Here is a 21,861-nt window from a genome sequence, read left to right on the forward strand (position 1 = left end):
CGCGGCGGACGCCGCCGCCGCTTTCCGCTTCCTGCTAACTGTTTTCCTGGCCATAGTAGAAGGAAAGTGAAGAAGAGAGGCCGAGAGCCCGGTCCGGACCCCACATGGAGCAGACGGAGCAGGCGGCCGCCAGGACACGGGGCATTAAGTGCCGGCAGCCGTGCCCGGCCGCTCTCTCCGCCGCAGGCCCCTCCGGACCGCCCTTCACGACATCTCCCCGTTTTACGGCAGCTCCCTCCGCCCCGCCTGGCAGCCGCGCGTCCCGGCACACGGACGGCCAGCGGGCACCGCCTCTCTCTGCGGTTGCCAGGCGACGTGTTCTGGGCCCGAGCGACTCCCCCTGGTGGTGGCGGAGGCTGAGGTGCGGAGAACGGGGAGGTGGCGGGGGACTGACGGGCCTGCGTGGCGGCGCGGAGTGAGCGGCCTCGCTCGGGTCCTGCTGCGTCTGTCCGGAAAGATTCACTTCCCTCGCCCTGCTGGCCACGCTGCTTTTGATGCGGCCCAGGATACGGTTGGCTTTCTGGGCTGCAAGTGCACAGTTGTCAAACCATAGGATAGTTAAAACTGAGATCATATAGTCCAGTCATCAACCCGTCATGTCCATACCACTCAACCACGTCCCTCAGTGTCACGTCTGCCTTCCTCTCAAACACCTCCAGGGGTAGCTCAGGGATACCACCTCCCTGAGCAATCTGTTCCAGTACTTATCACTCTTTATGAGGTTAATTTTTTCCTAATATCCAAACCGAACCTTCCTTGGCACTACTTGAAGCCATTACTTCTTGTCCTGCTGCTGGCTCATGCCCACCTTTACATGCAGCAGCAGCCCCGTTTTTTTTTGGCAGGGATGTGATCTATTGTTTTCTCAGTTTGTACTGATACTGGGGGTTGCCATGACCCAGGTGTGAGACCTTGCACTTCGCTTTGTTGAACTCCACAGGATTCAACAAGCTTGGGGCCATGACCCCTACCTTGGGGTTCCATGACCAACCTCCTTCTGGTGAAGTACGTTTTTCTAACACCCACCCTGACCCTCTTCTGATGAAGGTCCATGACGTTTCCTCGGGTCCTGCCCCATCACTCTGCATTGAACACAGTTTGTAATGCAGCCTGTGTTAAACCAGCTGCTGCGCTCAGGCCCTCTGTACACACTTGTATTTTCACCATAATTTAGTGCAAGAAATAATGCAGTTGATGTACATGTTGCCCCAACGGACACTCCTACAGCTGTGGGTTCATGAGGTGCGTGGCTTTTTCCATTTCAACATGTCATCTCCTAGCTACCAAGCATACAATAGCTCTTGTTTCAGATTTCAAGATGCTTTCACCATCCGGGAAAATAGGTCATCAATCTCTCCTTTGTACAGGTAGGAATACTGAAAAGGACACTTTCAGGCTGTAGGCTCCAAATGACTTAATGCATAGAGACAGTAACACTGCTGAGAAAATTAAAAACAAAAGGGATTTGTGTTGTGAATGGTCTATCTTCAGTGGCATCTCCATAGATCAGTTCAACATTAGCTCCCACAAAGACAAATTACACAAGCATTGAAGGGGAAGATGGTCAGATATTTACAATTTCATATACGTCTGCCTTTTGGGATTCTATAAATAAACATAGCTGTTACACTAAAAATTTGTTTAGTATGTATGTATGTTTTTCTTTGGCTTAAAAATTCAATACAAGACTAAACTGGAAGACTTTGTGTATTTCTTCCAAAATGTGGAAAGTCAGTACAACTGGGGATGTGACTGGACTGTCCCCTTGTACTCAGCACTGGAGTGGCCACAATTCGAGTGCTGTGTTCATTTTTGGGCCCTCTCTACAAGAAAGACATTGAGGGTCTGAAGGGCAATGAAGCTGTGAAGGGCCTGGAACACAATTCTTATGTGAAGCAGCTGAAGGAGCTGAGATTGTTTAGTCTGGAGAAGAGGAGACCTTATAGCTCTGTACAGCTCCCTGAGTGGAGGTTGTAATAAGTTGGGGTCAGCCTCTTCTCCCCGATAACATCTATAGGACAAGAAATAATGGCCTTACAGAAGTTCAGGTTGGAAATCAAGAAAAAAATTATCTCAGAAAGAGTAACCAGGCATTGGCAGGGAGGTGGTGAAGTCATTGTCCCTGATGGAGATGTGGCACTGAGAGATGTGGTTTGGTGGGTAGGGTAGTGGGTGGTGGGGCTGGTGGTTGGACTAGATGATCTCGGAGGTCTTTTCCAACCTCAATGATCCTATGAATGGCCTGCTTTCTGTTTAAGGACATCTTTGAGGTTTAGACAGATCTAACAAATATAGTCAATACACTGTTACTGTTTAGTGCAGAATGGATATGTTGCAAAACAAGTTGCATTGATAGTTAAGCATAGCAGAGGCACAGGCTCACTATTTCTTTAATTTTAAGCTTCTGAACCTTGGTGGGTAACACCTGTGAAGTAGGGGCAGGCTTTGACAGGCAGACCTTTTAATTATTGGCAGCCTCTTAATTAACAATAGTCTGATACCAGCCAGGGCTCACGGAGGGCCCGGTGCGCTGTCGGCACTAGGAAGCACTTAGTCATTTCTACTTCCTCATGCTGCTTTAATGCTGAGGTAAGTGCACGGAGCTCCTATGCACTTTTTGCTCTGCCTGCAGCGGCAGCAATTAGAACGGAAATAACCCAAACACAGCAATCTGAAGGGAACCAGGGAGATGGATGCGGTGAGAGCAGCCACTTCTGAATCCCTCACACAGAATCAGCTAACGCAGTATTTCCCTGGCTGGCATTTATTTCACGTTATCATCTAGAGAACCCAAGCACCGCTAACAAAGCCTCACGGGGCGTTCAACCCCCTCAGAACGAAAGACGCGCGAACCGACCGCACCCCTAGGGACTCCAGCAACAACCCACCCCCGTCATCCCCACAAAAACATCGCCCCGCCCCGCCCCGCGGTGACGTCACCGAGGCTGCAGGTGACGCTGCGTCGTGACGTCAGCACGTCCCCGGGGCGGCGAGGCGGAGGGCAGGTATACAAGATGGCGGCGCCCGGCGGCCGGACTGGAGAGGGCGGTGCGGTGCGGCTGGCGTAGGGCCGGGCGGTGGGCAGGGGCTGCGGGGACTGTTGCCAGCTAGGGGCCGGCAGGTAACGAGCGGGCGTGGCGAGGGGAGGGGGGCGGCAGCGGCGTTTCACCATCCTAGGCTGACGGGCTCTGGTTCCCTTCCTCCTGTTGAGAAGCTCCGGGCCGCGGCCCCTCCTCGGGCTCTCCGCTCTTCCGCCGTGCCGGAGCTCCGCCGCCGCTCCTTCTCGCCGTCCCGCTGTGATTCAGCAGCAGTAGGGCCTGGCCGCGCCGCGCTGGCGATGCCGGTGTAGGGCGGCTCCCGGGGCAGCGGGGTCAGACCCGGCATTGCTCCTCTCGGTGGCTCTTCGTAGTTCGGGCGCCTGCCCGAGTGCTTCCCCGCGGTGAATTTGCTTCCTCGGGGCTGTTGGAATTCGGGTAAAGGGTGAGTGCTCACCGGGGGAAGATAGCTTCCTTGCTGCGGTAACCAGATCTTATATGGAAAGTCCTTTTCTTCTGGTTTGGATGGGCTGAGTGCTGCGTGCGGCTCTTGTCGAGCTTTCCTTCGGGTCGGTTGTTTATCTGTGGTGCCTGCATTGTGAGAACCGTAACACTCAGCCCTCCCTTTGATGTTATATATCTGCTCTATTCCCTCGAGTCTCTGCAGGCTGAAGAACTGAAGTCTTGTTTACTATATGGGTGGTAGCTCTCTTTATTTCACTTCGTGCTCGTTACCTATTTCTGGATCGTTTCCAGTTAGCTGTTCTTCTGAGTTGAAAGGAGGGCTGCATCTTCTGCATTTGAGATGTAGACATACCATGGATGTACACCATAGTGTAAGAATACTTCATTTTTGTAGTTTTTAACTTCCTGATAATGCCTTGTGTGTTGTTAGCCCACACTCACTCAGATACTTTTTTAACGCTTCGATGAAGATACTTAACGTAACTTGAGGGTTGTTTTTCTGATTTTTGGTAGCCCAAAATCTCTCATTTAAAAGGAAAGTTAGGATTGTTTCCTTACAAGTAAGAGAAATTACAATAGTTGGAAGTAAGTAATTGCTTGATAAGGTGTTTTTATTCCCCGTATCACTTAAAATCCTAGACAAGACTGAAGAAAAAAAAAAACACAGAAAAAAATGGAAAGATTCTGCCTCATTAGAGCAGAGATAAGCAGGTGAATTCTGGCACTTTGCTTTATGACAGATATAGCTGTTGTTTGGGATTTGATAGAAATATGGTTGTGACAGTGTAAGTATTTCGATGTGGATATTCATAGATTACAAGCATTGCCAAATTACAAACAGCTCTTCCTTCAGACTTCGGTGTCTTTGCGACTGATAGAAGATACTGGCATGTCCCATCTTCTTTTTGGGTGAATAGGCTTGGCAGGGAGGAATCTACTCCAACTTGTGGTCAAGAGTGTGAAGGAAAAAGAAGAAGACGTGGTTCTGCCTCATCTTCCATGCCTAGTCATCCTTGGAGTGTGGAACTTTTATCGTAGTGCAGGCACTCCCATAACTGCTTACTTTCTTAGAGCTGGCCATAAAGACCTGACTTCTCTGAGTTGCAGCAATATATATATATATATTTTTTTTTTCAGGAAAAGGGGAAAAACATTTTTTGATGCATCCTTTCTTCTCTGTACAGAACAGAGCAATGTGCATAGCTCTGTGCTAACTGAGGAAGGTATGTATGGCAGTGGGCTGATGTATGCCAGACTGTATGCTGTTAGGAGAGTGTTTGTTTTCTGCAGTATGGCAGTGGTAGTGTTGCTGGATGACTTCAGTTTTTTTCTGTAAAAACTGACTTGTAATTTGTAAGTGCCAGTGATATTTTGGAGCACCACTGCAAAAGAGTGACTTAAATCTTTTAGACAATACATCGATTCTAAGAATAGGGGAAGAGAAAATAAAATCTTTAAACTTCATTGTTGCTAGCTCATGGATTTGGTCTCAAAAGCAAAACTGAAAGTGATTGCTCCTTTTTCTTCTCATTGCTGGATGTGGCCTGCAGTATTTTTTTTCATCTCCTGCGCATGCAATATGGAGCAAAGGAATCAGGGCGGAAGTCACTTTTTCTAAGAAAAGAGATTTAACAAGTAAAATGGAAACTGAAACACAGTTACCTGGAACATCATGCAGAAAGCAGGGAAGTCTTCAGTATAAGATTTATGAATGAATAATGAGTAAGTGTTATTTTCTCTTTAACAGACCTTCTGTTTTCAGAATATTTTAATATGTTGACTTGTTATTCAGCTATGAGATTTATTAATTTATTTGTTAGTTGATAGCTAGCAAAAACCGTAACTATTAGAAATTTTCAAAGACACGTGGAAGAGCTCCGTCTCCCTTGTTCTAGTAGTACCTTGCAGTGCTCAATACTTGTTATCCGAAAGACAAAAATCTTTCATTAGGAGACTAGTCAGGTTTCTGGAGCAGCCCAGCAGGCCATCCCATCTAACATTGTCACATTGACAGCCTGAGCTGTTTGGCTGGTGGCAAAAGTACTGTAATGCCACAGTAGGCACCACCTTACTTGTTTTTAATTCCATTAGCTTGTGGCTTCGTGGTGCTTACACAAACTTTAGTGACTTCAGGGCATTAAACAGTCCTCACACTACCCGATCTTCATGTCATAAGCTTTTTGTCATCAGCTTGTTCTGCATTTCACAGTTGGTAACTGCATGTATATTTTGATAAACTGATATGTGAGAAATTTAGTTCCATTTTCTAACAGGAACTGCTGTTCACCTTCTCTGGTATTTTGTTTTTAACATAATTTCTTGCAGTCTTTTCCTCTGTAAATTGCAGACCTGAAACTATGAAATCCTTACTTAAAGAATCTTCACATAAAGGCATTATCGTCTACTTAAAATGATCATTGTAATTCAAATTAGTGACAGTGTAAAAATGGTCTCATGGAGCTATAACTGAAAAGCTCTGGAAGATGTTTTTGAAATGAGTTTTTTAGAGGAAAGAGAACGAGGGGTTGTTTACAAGTTAAAAATAACTATCTGGTTTTAAAAAGTAGGTCTTCAGGGGTGTATCAGGGAGTGATTTGTTTTCTCTGTATTGTCTGCTTGTACTGGTAACAAGGAAGGCAATACTAATGATCTAATAGTGTGTACCACTCTACAGTCAATCTCTGCCGAGGGGAGAGAAGGCCTTGCAGGGAGATCTTGACAAATTAGAGAACTGGACAGTCTCCAATAGCATGAGCTCAACAAGAGCAACTGCTGGATTCTGCACCCGGGAACGGGCAGCCCTGGCTGTACATGCAGTCTGGGGAATGAGAAGCTGGAGAGCAGCTCCCAGAAAGGCGGGAAGGGTCTGGAGGGCAAGGTGTGTGCAGGGCGGCTGAAGGCCCCGGGTGTGCTGGGCACAGAGCGGAGGGGCTGAGGGGAGCCTGGTGGCGGCTGCAGCTCCTCACAGGGAGCGGAGGGCAGCGCTGAGCTCTGCTCTGCGTGACGGCGACAGGGCCGAGGGAACGGCATGGAGCTGTGCCAGGGGAGGGCCGGGGGTTGGGAAAGGCTCTGCACCAGAGGGCGGTGGGTGTGGAACAGCCTGACCAGGGCAGCGGGCACGGCTGGAGCTCCAGGAGTGTTTTGTCAGTGCTCTCAGATGCAGCGTTTGAATCTGGGTGGTCCTGCACAGAGCCAGGAGTTTGTATCGACAATTCATGTGGTTGCAGTCAATTTGAGTGTGCTCTGTGATTCTGTGCTTGGGATTGCTGTTGATCAATGCAAGCATGAGCTGGCTGTTTTTCTTTTAGCTACCTAAGTGGGTAATCCTTTCTGGTATGCTACTGCTCTGCTTTATGCTTTGACCCTCTGACTTGCTTTGAATAAACTCATGTTCTGTGCCCCTAGCGACCTTTTGCAGTCAGCATAGTCTTGATCGAGGCCTTCTAGAATAATCTGAGCAGTGTTTCTTTTTCTTTTCTTTTATCTCTCTTAAATGGCAAGTAATTTTCTTTTCTTACATGGGCAAAGGATTTTCTTAAATGCAGGGTAGTACCCCGTAGGAGTTGAGAAAGAATAGCTTGTCTAGATGAGCATTTTTCTCTTCCTAAGTCTGCAAGGCTTTTTCAGAAGTTTATGCCATCCTTGTTTAAAACCTAGAAGTATACAATGGGGTAACAGAGTAACGGTGCTCTAACTTAGCTTTAAATCTGTAGAAGGGAAGATTGATTCAAAATATCATAGTGTACCAGTAATATTACATCTCCTATACAGACAGTTCAAATGGGCATTCATAGCTTGTAGTCTCGTTTGCATTCTGTCTGGAGTGCTTGGATCAGAGCAACTCTTTAAGTAGGAAAAACAGAGGATGAATCCTATACAGGAAGCAGTCAATTCAAGTGGAAAATGGTCCTTATATGAATATACTTAAGCTGCTCAGGTAGTTGGTTTTGAGAAAAGTAGTAATGAACTAAATTGTATTAGTTGTGAGCTCTCTGTCTAGGTTATGTTGCTGGACGTTAGTATTCACCATAGGTATGTACTAGATCCTGTCAAATAATTGACTTAAGTCCTTTTCTAATTTACATGTTTGTGTTGTTTGGCATCCTTGGGGTTGCAGCAGATGAAGATGTGACTGGTGAGATTTATTCCCTCTCCTTTGGATGTTGGATTTCTAAGTGTCTGTGTATTATCATTGTGCTGTGACAAGTGTTAGTGCTCTGCTTAATTGAGACATGGAGCTTGTATGTTCAATTTGATTTTTCTTCATCAACTTGACTCCAAAATCAAATTAGATTCATAGTTTACAAACACTCTGCGAAGTTGTTGTCAGAGGATATGTATTTCCCAATACAGCAGAGCTATCCTGAGTTCAACCCTAATGACTAATGCTGTCATGTGGCATCTTTGTATGGTAATATATAATAATTCAAAATGGAAATATAGGAGCTCCTTCTAATTGGGAAAGGAATTTCTAATAATAAAATCACTGTTAATTCTCTGGAATAAAATTTGCTGGTGAAAAAGCATAGAGGAGCTTTATCCTCTATGTAGTCTGTGACAGGAATGTTCTTAATCTTATAATTGTTAGATCACTACAAGCCATTTGTTCCTAGTGTGTTTGACTTCTTGATTTAAAAATAATACAAATAAAACAAAACCGAAGGGCTATTGACTATCATTTTGCTTGCTTGTATTCATAATAGTATACATTTTTTAATTGGGCATTCAGAAAGTACTTAATGTCCTTTTTTGGGGAAGCTGATGTACCCAAAGTCGGGTATGCATTTCATTTTTAGGAGTGGAAATGTATGGAAAAACAATGGTAGTACAAAGTAACATTTTAGTTTTCAAAGAGTAATGAACCATCATGATTTAAGATAGCAGATTTCTGTAATTAATACATCCCTTTGAGATTTCTGAGCTCCTTATTAACCAAGATTAGTTATTAAAGTAGCTGTAACTCTGTCAGTGGTCATTGGCTGGTAGGACTTTGCAATTAATTTACATCTAACCATGTAGCTATTTGAAGTGCCACCTTCCAGATACTGTGCTGAGGGATAACTTAAAGAAAATGTTTGGGTAAGAAAATTATTTTATCAAGTTTGAACCAGTCAGTGTTCATGTTGCCATTTTTGATCTGTATCACTATCAGACTTTGGAGAGAGAGGGGATGCCTTTCAGAACTCTTAGAAATAGTAGAGAGTCTCATACAGCGTTAAAGTGACTGTCTCAGATGGTTCAGAAATGCTGAGGGATGCAAAATGCTATTGCTTTAAGTGAGTGAACTTTCTGTGAAAGAAGTAGTGTTAGCTTGTATCTTGACAGAGGGTGGTTTTTAGCTTCTTTAAAAACTGGCTTCCTTCTTGTTTGCAGAAGGGAGTTTAGTGCGTGATTTCTGTAACTTGCCCAGAGTTCTTTGGCTGACTGCTAAATCACTGTAATTTATGCATATATTTATGTTGTATGCACTGTAAATGCATATAACATATTTCTAGACTGCTGAATGCCTGAGCTTGTTCATGTGACTTCTTTGCAAAGCAAGGGCAAATAGAGACAGTAAAGAGTTTGTTGCTTGAAGGTAACAGTGTTTGATTTGGCTTTATTTGCAAAGGGAAAGCTTGTAAATTCAAGCGCAAATGGAAATGTGAAATGGTGTTTCAAATTGAAGATGTGCAACTGGAAATGTCATAGTATTTACAGCTTACAAGAACCCATAAGTATGTTGTGTGATATACAGTAAGTGAAGTGAGACTAAGGTAAAGGAGCCGACTTTGTGAGCAGCTAGGTGGTCTAAGCTGCTTTTGGAGCCAGGGATGAAATGCATGTTCAGCAGGCAAAATGGTTGTACTACAGCTGTTTGTGTGACTTAATGTCATCCTTTTAATGTCTGAATGCACATACTATGCTATAAAAATAAATTTGGAAGGTCTGCCACTCTTTTGGGGTGTTTTATTTGTGTTGCAGTATTGGGCTGATGAAAAAATTCTGGTTCTCTTGCTCTTTGCTCTCCAGGAAGTAGATGTTTGAAATATTCAAGAGTTCAGTGCAGGGATTTGGCAGTATTCTGTATAAACTGCTTCCATCCGGCAATATGGAGACTCTCTTCCAAATTGAGAGAGAAGTTGTGTGTATATTTTATTACAAACCTTCTCTGTAATTTGACATTATTACAGCAATGTGAATGTGGTGCTTCTGTTATTAGGCAGCACTGGATTTACTTGCTGCATTGAATCGGGCATGGGTTAGTAAAAGAGACTGATTTTCAGGTTATCATCTCAGTTGAAGAATGGTCAACTCGTATAGACTTTCCACTTTTTTTTTTTTGTTTTAAGTAATGGTGGTTCAATGACGAGATCTGCATATTGTTATCAGTCTCATATTGCTGCTGTTCTGTTGCTGTTGGACATTTGAAGAGGAAAAGCTGTGGATAGTACTGTTGGATGGTCATGTGGCAATCTCATCCAGCAATCTAGTCCATCTAGCTGTATAAAAATAAGGCTGGATTGATGCAGCTGAGTCAGATCTGTCAAAATGTCCTGAGGAAATGAAGCTAATGCATCTCTGAGGGCTTCTTTTGAATTTAAAATGAGCCATTTCCATTCAGTTATTCATTTCTTTAAGTGTTTTGAGAGGTTGTACTCATTAGCAATGCTGCTGAAATGCTTATTATATTAAATGTCTTCTACCACCCAACCAGACTGGAGATGGTGTAAAACAAAATTGCAAACTTAAATGAGTTTGGGGTAGCGCAAACTTAATTTCTAATTTCCTGTTTCATGTTATCAGTCCAGAAGAACATCCTTTAAACTTTTTATAGTAAGATGGAAAACTGGATGAGTGATTTGATACAGAAGATGGTGGGGCAGAGGTATTGGACCAAAATGGAGAAAAAGCAGAGAGATTCCTGGGGATAGTTGTGGATGTAGGATTCAGGAAATGAGAGTTGTGTTCTGGCACAAACAGAGCAGGATAACTGTGGGCATGCAGTTACGTATTTGTTCCCTGTTCCTCATACCTACAAAACAGGGCTGTGTTCAGTGCATTTAATTGGGAGTAAAACTGTTTTGAAGTGTTCAAGAATGATATGGTGCTGGAGACAAAATGATTTTCTGTTTGAGGTAAAGGTAGTGAATTGAAAATGTGTGTGTAAGGGTATTTGGTTCTGGATGGTATGAATGTCCTTTCAGACTTCATTGGACAGCAGTGTATTTCAGTGGTTATGGTTTCTTTTCCATTTTTCATTCCTCTTGAGCATGTGAAGGTGAGTTTAGCAACTGAAGCATTACTGAAACATGTCTCAAGGACAGGCTCAGCTCTTTCTCAGAGGGTGACAGCTGCTAGCATCTTAACCATGAGTAAGCTCAGCTGTGGCAGTTGCACAGATGTGCTGAATCTTCTTCCTGTTGCATGTGGCTTCCTTCCCTGAACTCTTTGGTCTGTTGTTGGACTATAGACTGAGCCTTATTTCCACTCAGAGTCCTAAATCTAGAGGCCTTTCCTGTTTAAGTTCAAACTGCAGCATTGCAAGGAAGGACTCTGTTTCAGGACCGGAGCATGGGACTTTCAGGGAGCCAAGCCACTGACTGAAGTTTTCTAACATGCAGAGCAGATCCTTGACCTGTACTCTGTTTTTGTAATAAAGCAACTATTGTGGCTGAGAACCGTCTCAGTTGGACTCTGCACAAAGCTAAACTTCTACTTTTCTGTGCTAGACAAACTTAGAGAAGATAGCTTAAATTCCTGTGCTCCAGATGAGTTTAACTCCAGAAGTGTAATTAGTGTGGGCAACACTGTTTTGCTGGGTCTGTTCTGATGTCTACTGCTGGTTTTATGTGTCAGTGTTTATTTTTGGTACCAGGTGGTGATACTTCTGTCCTGTGGGTTTCTAAAGAGCAAGACAGAATCTTTGCTATGAACTTCACTCTTTCGTCAAGTTAGCAAGCCTCTTCAAGAAGCAAATGAGGTGTAAGCATTCACTTTTAAAATCATTTTCTACTCTTCATGAAGTTACACGTTTATTCCATGTTTAATCAAAGCTAGTGGAACCTATTTGTTTAAAACGCAACTTGTGGTAGCAGGATTTAATTCAGTGTTGATTACTGATGTCATTTTGCTTTTGGATTATTTTTTCTAGTGGCATTCAGTCCTAACTGAACTGGCTTGGAAAAAAAAAAATGAAAGCAGACTAAGTTGGCACTCTGTTTGGAAAGAAAACATTTGAGCGTTGTCTAAATAAGAACTGATATTATTGGTTTTTGTATGCTTGTGACTTAAAGATGATTGTGTTTGTAGTGAAGTGCAGTCTTCTAGTCAACATTAGCCCCAGAATTCATTTGTTCGTGGTCTAGGTTTGCAAAACTAGTAAGTGCCTTCGTACTGCTCTCTGCCCCACTGTGATGGGCCATTTTTTTTTAGTGGCGTGATTCGCTTATATTTCAGTCTGTTATTCTCCTCTTTCTCTTTAATTTGAGAAGTAGTGTGGCACTGTTTAGACCTCAGTGGAGTGAACTTGTTATGGCTGAAACCTGCAAATGGCTGAATACCACACAGTTGTTTGCTCACTTCCCCCTTTCCCAGTGGGATGGGGGAGAGAATAGGGGGAAAAAAAAAGTGGGTGTTTCTCAGAGAATGGCCTTGGCTCTGTATAGTACCTTTTAGCAGCAAATATAAACATTGGCGTGTTTACCTACTTTGTTTTTTTCTTAGAACTGAAACAGCACATCATACCAGGTGCTCTGAAGAAAACAATTCCATCCCTGCTGAAACAAAAAGACACTTGTGAAGATCACTGAAGGGAGCATTCACCTTGAACAATAATCAGTTTTTTCCCTGTCTGTAAGTCCTGCAGCACAGCAGAACCTAAGATCTTTTCATCTGGATTTTTCTGTAGATGCTTATCTTGTCTCTGCCTTGATAAGAAGGATTGAAGGAAGATAAATACCTACTGGCTAATGAGAAAATGAGTTTGCACTCAAAGCTGAAACTGTACCAATGTGATATCTTGATTAGTGGAATAAGTGACTTAAAACCAAAGAAGTTGTGCGAAAATGTGGAGGATGTCACAGTGGTGGCACTGGTCATGGCATTCACCCTTCTCTCATAAGCTTAATTTGCTGGAAGGCTAGATGCTGTGTGGTTTGCAAAACAGCTCTGCAATGGGCTCTTAGGTACTTCAGTGGTTGAAAATTTTAAGTGTCTTCTCTTGTGCAGCATGTGTAATCAGTGAGAGAAAAATGGATGTTCTGGTGGTGAATAGAAGTGTTTCTTGGAAAAGGCAATGCTGAGAGCTTGGTGGAAGCTTTGAATGGTGGCTTCTAAATTTAGTGAGTGTGCAGGGAATTTGGATCCTCAGAATGTGGCTCTCATAGCTGAGAAAAATGAGGCCTCTATGTGGAAAGCAATGATGTCAGGTGGCTGGGAGAGTTTAGCAGTGTTAACCACACTGTGGGAGCAGTCCTACAGGGAACAGGAGGAGGCTTTTGGTGGCCTTGTGTATTTAGGCTATTTGGGCTGGGGGTGCAGTCAAGATGTGAAGCAGTGGCTTCCACACAAGATTTTAGCCTGCGTTGTACAGGGCAGGTAGGGCTGTTTGTAGGTGGAATGATTCATTCAACAGAATGCTTTCTGTCAGTAACATGCTGAGTTTTGCTGAGGGAATACTAAGTGTATGGTGAGAGTGGGTAGTGCATGTGACCAGGGTATAAGAGGAAGAATTGGTGAATATGCAGTCTAACACTGTTCCCTTTATTCTTGTGCAACACAATGCACACGTATTTTACTGAAGTTTTAACATATGAAAATGGCAACTGCTGTTTTAACTGCTAGCAGATAGCTGGTTTTTAAAACTTTTGTCCTTTTAATTTCTTGCTGTTGTTTTCATCTGCTTTGCTTGAGTAATTCCATAAGAATTTTTTTCACCAAATTTTTAACCAAAAAGGAACAGTGGCAATAAATTTTGCCACTTTTATTACAAACATTTACAAGAAAAACTAGCAGGAATATAGCTTTCTTTGGAATACTTTTTTTTTTTAATAGCAGTCAGTTGTTGTAGTGCTAAAACACATTGAGTCTTGGTTAGTGTTGATGAAAAGAATACAAATAACTTTCTGCAGTGTGAACAGAATTATTGTGTTGGCACTGAGAGCAGGTCCTGGCATTGTGCACCATGTTGAACCTTTTTAGGTAATAAAAGATCAACTATTTGTATACCTCTCTTGATCAAAGAACATAAGAAGCTCAAAACTGCACAGATATTAAAAAGGGAGTTCTGTAGAAAAGTAAAACAGCTCTGTCACTGCTATGTTGATAGCATAGGAAGAATGTCTAGCACACCTCATTCATAATTAAGAAGAGGCTGAAGTATTAATATTCAAGTACTTCATAGCTAGCTTGTTGCATATTGAAATATCACTGCAACAAGGAGAGCAACATTTTAATTAGCTTAAGCTGCTCTGGATTCTGGACATGCATTCTAGACGTACAGGACACTCCAAAATTTTTTCATGTGTGTTTACCGAAACAGGGTAGGTGCAGTATTTTGTTGAAACTAATAGCCTTCTTTCTAACTAACATGAGAAGGGTTACATTGAAATGCTGGCTTTCTTCTTAAATGCATTAGCTACAGAAGTTAATACATGTGCTTGGCACTAGCTGTGCTGAGATTACTGTTAAGGATATAATTTGTTCATAGTGGTGTCAAGTCATGTGTCAACAAATCCAAAGTAGCTGAATTTGGTACAGGCTTTTAGATGCTTTTCACCTGGATTTCAGGTTTTCAGAAGTGTTAGGTATTTGCTACCTAAAGCTTTAGATATAGGGAAATATTAATTAAAAGCAGTTGCCCTGCTTATCAAATTTAGATTTTGTTTCCTTACTGTGTTGTGAGATTACTGTAGCCCTCACTGGTCGTATAAGTGCTGGATCATTTTCCCAGCTATTGTAGAGCTTTCCCTTATTTCTGAGTGAAATTTGTGGCAAACTGCCTTGCAGCCCAAATACACAGTCGGAATCTTAAAAAGCACAATAAGACTGTATTATTAGTTATGAGCATTAAGTCCTTTTTTATTGAATATTTGAATATTTATATTTGAATTAACCATTTCAAACAGTATGTGTTTTTGACAAGAGCAGTGTCTTTAATGAGCAAAGTGGAATCTTAAAGAAGGATTGCTACTGAACTGTGATTGTCTGATGTTAATGCAGTGAACGCATACGGAACAGCAAAATGAGAGATGCAATACTTTTTTGTTTGGAAGAGAGCTGTCTTCCAATTTAAGTTCCCCTTGACTGATGATACTGAAGCAGACGGTCTGATTGCCCCCTATGTTATGCTAAGCTACTGAAAAATTTAAAGAATCAATTTCTCCTAATGTTTGTCACTGTTAGGAAGATGCTATTCAGCATCTGCATGTAGCAGCCCTTACTGGATGTTATTGCCTTTACTAAAGAGTGTTGTCTCATAATTTGGTAACATGATGTGCAGATAGACCTACTCTTCAGGGGCTCTTTTCTCCCTGTCCTTCCCATTAATGCATTCTAAACATACATATATATTTTAAAGTACTGCTCTATTACTTCCTGTCCCCTCTGCCCTTCAATCGCTGCCCTGAATATAACAAGCTAAATTAATTTGATGTTACAGACTGTCTTTCAAATTCAAGATCTTTCGTCAAAATGCTTAGGTGGTTGAAATGTGGGGTCTGTATGCTTCAGGGATATCTTATCCCTGCCCCCATACACTCTATTATTCTCTTTGTAATTTCTATTCTGCATTTGGTTTAACATATTATGACCACTTGTATCCTGTAAGATGAAGACATGTCACTAGATTTGTTTTAACCGTGGCCATTGGAAATTGAATGAAAAGTGTCATATCTGGTTTTAAAATGGCTTGATCCAAAGAACTGCTTTCAGTGGCTCAGTGCTGTTGTATGTAATAAAAGTGAGCTTACTGTACTCTGCAGCTTACTAGGCTTACTGTTTGCAGAGCTGCTGGAGGTATAAAGCAGAAACATCTGCAGATTTGGAGGTAATGTCATCAATTTGCAAACTGCAGTACCTGAAAGCCAGACCTGTTTTGTTCTGTGCTGAACTTCTGTCATCAGCTTTTTACTGTCAGCCCACATAAGGGATCTCAATTGTATAGCAATTATTTAACATGCATAGATAGAAAGCTCTAGTATGAAGATCTTGTTTTATCTTAGCAACAGGCACTGTCTAAATCTGTAAGTGTTGTGTAAAACTACATAGGGAATCTTGACACTGGCCATAGCCTTTGACTTACACTGAAATTAGTAGTTAGAGTAGAACTTTCAAAATGTTGTATGAAACTTTCCAGTCTGAGCTCTTTCAGAAGAAAAGGAATGTAGACGGGAATAGAGAGTAAATGGAATATGGAAGTAACTACAATAAAACAGAACTTCCCAGCATCTCCTCGTGAGTCGCTCTTGGTGGCAATTAATTTCTGCTATTTTTCTCATCTGTTGATGAGCCTGGTTCTTTGGTATTGTTTCTTTCATGCAGTGAAAGAGCTTAAGAGTTTAAGTGGTGATGTGCCAGGTAGACTGTCAGGAGCATCTTCTTTCTCTCGTGCAAGGAAACTCGTATCCATGCAGCATGATTACCTGTGCAAGAAGCAGGAGATGTTTGAAAACTCATCTCTAAGATCTCAAAAGCAGTTGTTCTGAATCATGCTGATATAGCAGAGCAGGACTGTGGCCTGATATGGTCAGTGGCAGTAGGTGGATTGTATTAACCTTAGTAAAACCAGTGCTGCAGAGTGGTGGTTCAGATGCACCTAACTTCAGAGGCAGAGATTGTGCTTACTGGCTTTGATTCAGTTGTACACCTGCATCTGACATTCTCTTGCTAGTCTCTACATGTCCTTCCTAGAAGCATAGTATGGGTTGGGTTGAAAAGGACCACAATGATCATTGAGTTTCAACCCCCTGCTATGTGCAGGGTCACCGGCCACCAGACCAGGCTGCCCAGAGCCACATCCAGCCTGGTCTTGAATGCCTCCAGGGATGGGGCATCCACAGCCTCCTCGGGCAACCTTCTTGGGCAACCTCTTCCAGTGTGTCACCACCCTCTGTGTGCAAAAATTCCTTCTAATATCTCACCTAACCCTCCACTGTCTCAATTTAGAACCATTCCCCCTTGTCCTATCATTATCCACCCTCACAAACAGCCTTTCCCCTTCCTGTTTCTACGCTCCCTTCAAATATTGGAAGGCCACAATGAGGTCTCCTTGAAGCCTTCTCTTCTCCAAGCTAAACAAGCCCAGTTCCATCAACCTTTCTTCGCAGGAGAGGTGCTTCAGCCTTCCGATCGTCTTAGTGGCCCTCCTCTGGACCTGTTTGAAGAGCTCTGTGTCTGTCTTTTGCTGGGGGCACCAGGCCAGACCTCAGCATTCCAGATGGGACCTCACAAGAGCTGAGCAGAGGGGGACAATCACCTCTCTCTCCCTGCTGGCCACTCCTCTTTTAATGCAGTCCAGGATATAGTTGGCCTTCTGGGCTACAAGTGCTGCGTCATGTCCAGCTTCTCATCCACCAGGAATTGTTTCTTCAAGCTTTCCAGCTTGTCTCCTATCTCTGTGCCAGTTTTTTCTATCATCAGTTTTGTCTTGACAGCTCTTTTGCATGTGTTTTGTTTTCTCTCCTGTGTTCCCTTCTGTCTTCAGTTTCTAAGGTTCTCTTTCCTCATTCTCAGTTCTACTACTCTATTTTTGTCTGTCATGATTTTAGGACTTTCTCAAGGTGATTAAGTAAAATACAGGCTTTTCTTGACAGTATGTTAATACTAGACTACTTCAGTAGCTGCTGAAGTCAGAATTGCTTAGAACTTTCAGACACTTGTAGCCCTGATCTTCTTTCCAGTGGGTTAACTAGAACCAAGGGTTAACTGGAACCATGAATAAGGGATTGGGGCTAAGGAATTGTGGAATTATATAAGAAAGCTTGTAGGTCTCTATAAGAAGACCTAAAAGTATGTAACAAACTTTTAATCCTAGGCTTTTCTGTCACCCAGGAAAGATGCTGAAAATCCCTTCTTATAGTAGAGTGGGCTTTCTGTTAAATTAAAACATGTAATGAAGTATCCAAAATCTGTATGTCCATGTGCCCCAACCACGAATACCCTTCAGCATCTCGTAGTGTCTGGAGATGAAAGGCAGCAGTAGTAGAGCTGCAGGGATGAGTTGGAGGAAATCTTTGGAAGCAAATCCTGATTTCTGAAAGAGCAGTAATAAAGATAAGCAGGCCTTTCGTGCCCAGTGCAAAAGCTTTGACCAGGCCAAGGTACTGCAAACCCAGAAGCACAGCTGTCACCTCAGTAACCCTCAAACTTGTAACTGGCTGCAAATATGTATTTTTTTTTTTTAGGTGGCAAGAGGGAGCAGAAAAATGCTTGTAATGGGCTAGATAGCCTACCAAATCTGATTACTCGAGAGATACTAGTTTAACTAAACCCACTTTTCTGAAGAGATGACAAAATGTGGTTGGGAACCTATTGCAGCATTACTGTGTGCAGTGCCTAATGGTTCTGTTTGCTGATAACAGTTGAAACTGTCTCAACCTGATCCCAAATGTGTCAGTTGCTACCTGGAGGCAGTTAAGCATCTTTAGACACCCCTTTCTTTAGGGGAATGTCTGTGAGGATAACGTTCTTATGAATCTACAAGAGAAACTTGAAGAACGGGACCTTGTTTGGGGATGATGAATGTGAAAGTCAGATCTGTTCCATGTTGTGGTTGGAGTGCTTTTTGGCTGCTGGTGGGAGTATGCTGTTAATTCCATTTTCGTGAAGAACGCCTGTTGGGTGCTGCAGTCTCTTAGCTGGAGGACTTCAGAAACAGCAGCTCTGATCCTATGTCATACATAGCATCAAAGGAGGACTTAGATTGAGTTATTCAGGGAGTTATACTGTGGTGTTTTAAGAAAGATCTTGTGATATATTTCTAGTGCAGCAAAAGAAGCAGATCTGTTATTGAATGCACCACAAGCATCCTGGAGCTTTAGCTGACTGATCAGCAATATACTGCAGCTCATTCTAGTTAAAAAAAAAAAAAAGAGCTTCAAAAAGCTGTGTTACGTGCTGCCTGAACACTCTTTTAACCCCTTAATCATGAAGTATTTGCTTTATCAACTTCTCAAAAAAGTTATTAATGAAATTTTGTGGGTACCGGATGAAAAATGTTACCACTGCTTCCTTGTGCATATTTGAAAACTTTATCTTGCTACCAGTTTCTGTGTACCAGCATTGTGTACAGTTATATGTGTTTTACCCACTGTGTCTGGACAAGCTGTGTTGTCTGACAGGCTCTGCATACCAAATGTCATAGTATCCCTTTTTAGAGCAATAGGGATTAAACCGAAGAGGATCAGTGTGGTATTTCCAGTAGGAAAAGCTATTCTTAATAGCCCTGCAGGGGAGGCAGGTTGTGCTTGCTCACTGGGTCTGGGAAGGAGCAACTTCTGAGTACTGTGACCTAGAACTCTGCCTTCCTAATTCATCTGGCTGTTTCTTGCCTTTTTTTTTCTTTTTTGCCTCTTAGATTGTCAGACCCTAGGCTAAATTACTGTCTTAATTATTGACACTATAAAATAAGTTTGGCTATCTATCTTGGCAATAGGATAAACATAGCAAGTGTCAGCGGCGTATCCTGTAATCCAGAGATAAGACTATAGAGCTGCATAGGATTATGCAACACAGTATGTATAAATTTGCTAAAGCTTTTTTAAAATATTTTTCAGGTTCTAAATGGCTTCTAAGAAGTTGGGATCCGACTCTCACGGTGAGTGGAATTTGTTATCTTTCAATCAGATGAATCTTAGTATTGTTGCTGACTAGAGCCTTGGCTTAGAAAGGCCACAGAGACTAATTGTTCAGCCTCAGATGAGGTTTTTGTTGTAAATGAAGTGCCTTGGCTTCCTCCTTGCATAGTTGTTGGCTGATGCTGTGCCCGTTCTCTAGTTAAACTGAAATAAAGCTGCTGATTATCCTCCATTACCCCCACCCTCCACTCACGGCAGACTAATACTTCCCCAAGAATCCCCTTCAGTATGAAAGGTGAACTGTAATTATGGTACTGATATGAAGATCACTGAAGCAGTCACTAATCTGCAGCTTATTCTTACGAAAGTCAAGTGAACAGTTGGATTAAAGTAAAGCTTTTAATGTAGCATTGTGCTTGTTTTTTTCTTAGCAGCGAATTTATTCCTAAACTGGACTTGCATAACTGCAAGCTATTGAGCTAGATAAGTGAAGAAGAGATTTTTGTCTATGTCTGAGATGTGTGATATCATGCAGATGTTTGGCTTTATAAAGAATTACTTTCTTGTACATATGTTACTCTTAGAAAATGGGATATAGATTTGAAAGGGTTCTTATTTCCTTAGAGACCTAAATTCAGTTTGTTATATATAATGCAGATCCTTAAAAGAAGAAAATAAAAGCTGCACTGGGAGGCTCAAATGAAATGTCTAACATGATTGTTGTAGGAAGAATATTTTGTGTCAGGAGAAACAGCCTTGATTTTTCAGGGTAGTCTTTCTGAGAATAGGATCCAGAGGCATTCTTCTTTCTCCTGAGCATATTGCTCTATCTTGCAAGCATGAAATTGAGGTATGTAGTAAATTTAGATTAATTTAAATATACATAAAGGACTTGATTTTTGGATGGCTGCTTCTGTTGTTGTGGCAATTTATTTCATTATTAGATAACTGCCAGCTCTTCAGCTGCTGTTCTCTGGACTGCTGGTCTTTTGGATCTGTCTGCTTCCTAAACCAGGCTAGAAGAGACCCTGTTCAGAGATGGTAGTAAGCCTGTCTTAAATGTTTCTTAAAACAGTGCAGTTTGGTGGAACATGCCCCTGTATTCAGAGTAGTAAGATCAAAACAGGTGATGCTGTACCATGGCTAATTAACTTGACTTCCTGTGTACCCTCTGTTCCTAATGATATGCTTAACTCTGTCACAGTACTGGTTCTGAATAGTGGAACAGATTTCTTGGCTTATTTCTTGGAAAATCAGCAAGGCAATTTTTTCACTCTTTTCCATAGTTGGGAAGAATCAATCCCACTAATTGAATTTTGACTTAGTGTGAAGCATCTAGTCCAGCAGCTGCATTCTGATCTCCTCATCTGCCTTCAGCTCGGGTTCTGTGACAAGCTGAAATTGGTCAACTAAGTTGATGGATCTCTTGTACTTATTGTTCAGCTGTGTACTGAGAGTTAGGGGCTGAATTCAGGAGGTTAAATCACAGAATAGCTGAGCTTTGCCAGGAGCTTTGGAGATCATCTTTTCCAGACCTTTTGCTCAAGCTGGGCCACCTAGAACGGGTTTCTCAGAACCTTGTGCAGATGGGAAGAGGCTGGAACAGAACACTTTTTTTTTTCTCACTTGAAGGGCGATTTGTAACTTAGCATAAGATGTAACTCCATGTGCTATCTTGTCATCTGGATAACTGGAAGTTCAAGCTTACGTTCTAGTAAGAGTGGCATCCAGAAGTGCAGCTCTCATCTGATATGCAAAAGGACAGGTTATATTAAGATAATGTTGCTGTTGTGTTGTCGCTTACTCTGTACAGTTTAAAAACTTTTAAATCCAGTTTCTGAAAATCACATAACCTTAGTTTGTGCGACCACTAAAACTAGGTTAGTTTCAAAACAGTTTCCAATTCATTACTGGTAACTGCACTTTATCTGAACTGTTCTCATGCTGTCATACTGCTTCTATGAGTTAGCTGGCAGTTTTTGCATTATTGAAGTGGACAGAAGTCTATCTCTCACAGCAGTAGTTCCTTGGTCCAGGAGTGCCCATATAGTGTGTGGCATCAGAGAGCAGTCAAGCAGCTACTATTTTACTGGGGCTGTTCTCACAGAGCCCTCCCTCAGCATGTCGTAAAGCCCTTAAACGAGATGAAGGCGCTAACGTGCTTATGAAACAACAGTTAGAAAACCTCGATGGCTTTGCTTAAACCATTGACATAATGGCTTGTTTACATAGTATATGGAGGTTCTGCTCGTTTTAAATTTGCTGTTTGTGTCCTTACCCATCAGTGTTTAGACAGTATGGTCATCTGTTTGAAAAAAAGGATTCTTTGCTTACTGCTCAGTTTTTAAGTTAGCTAGACTAGTGTTGTTCTGTCTTGGAACAAATTGAGTACTATGTGCTTCAACATTTCACTTCAGGAGGACTTTTAGCATTATGGACTGTTTATTGTCAAAATGTCCAGAATATTTAGTGTTTCTTGTTTGATATCCTTGTAGCTGAGTGGTGTTCAAGACAAGATTGTACCTATGTATTAGAAAACTATCACATTAGGAAGCACTGGGAAGTTTTCTCCTTAGCCTAGCTAC

General features: G+C 42.1%; 1 protein-coding gene across 5 annotated transcripts in view; it reads left to right on the top strand.

Annotated features, from left to right (window-relative positions):
- Positions 1-2,765: 2,765 nt before the first annotated feature.
- Positions 2,766-21,861, top strand: part of UBAP1 (ubiquitin associated protein 1) — a 34,771-nt gene continuing 15,675 nt past the window's right edge. Inside the window, exons 1-3 of one of the 5 annotated variants that reach the window (XM_019611860.2) lie at positions 3,104-3,121; positions 12,207-12,335; positions 19,256-19,296. In XM_019611860.2, the coding sequence (XP_019467405.1) occupies positions 19,263-19,296 (34 nt within the window). In that variant the 5' untranslated portion in view covers positions 3,104-3,121; positions 12,207-12,335; positions 19,256-19,262. Of the gene's footprint in view, positions 3,122-4,689; positions 4,724-10,125; positions 11,466-12,206; positions 12,336-19,255; positions 19,297-21,861 lie in introns of those variants that run through there. The other 4 variants (XM_010728352.3, XM_019611862.2, XM_010728351.3 and 1 more) reach the window with 4 other exon arrangements.

Source organism: Meleagris gallopavo, unplaced genomic scaffold, assembly GCF_000146605.3.
Source record: "Meleagris gallopavo isolate NT-WF06-2002-E0010 breed Aviagen turkey brand Nicholas breeding stock unplaced genomic scaffold, Turkey_5.1 ChrUn_random_7180001957424, whole genome shotgun sequence".
Classification (NCBI taxonomy): Eukaryota; Metazoa; Chordata; class Aves; order Galliformes; family Phasianidae; genus Meleagris; species Meleagris gallopavo.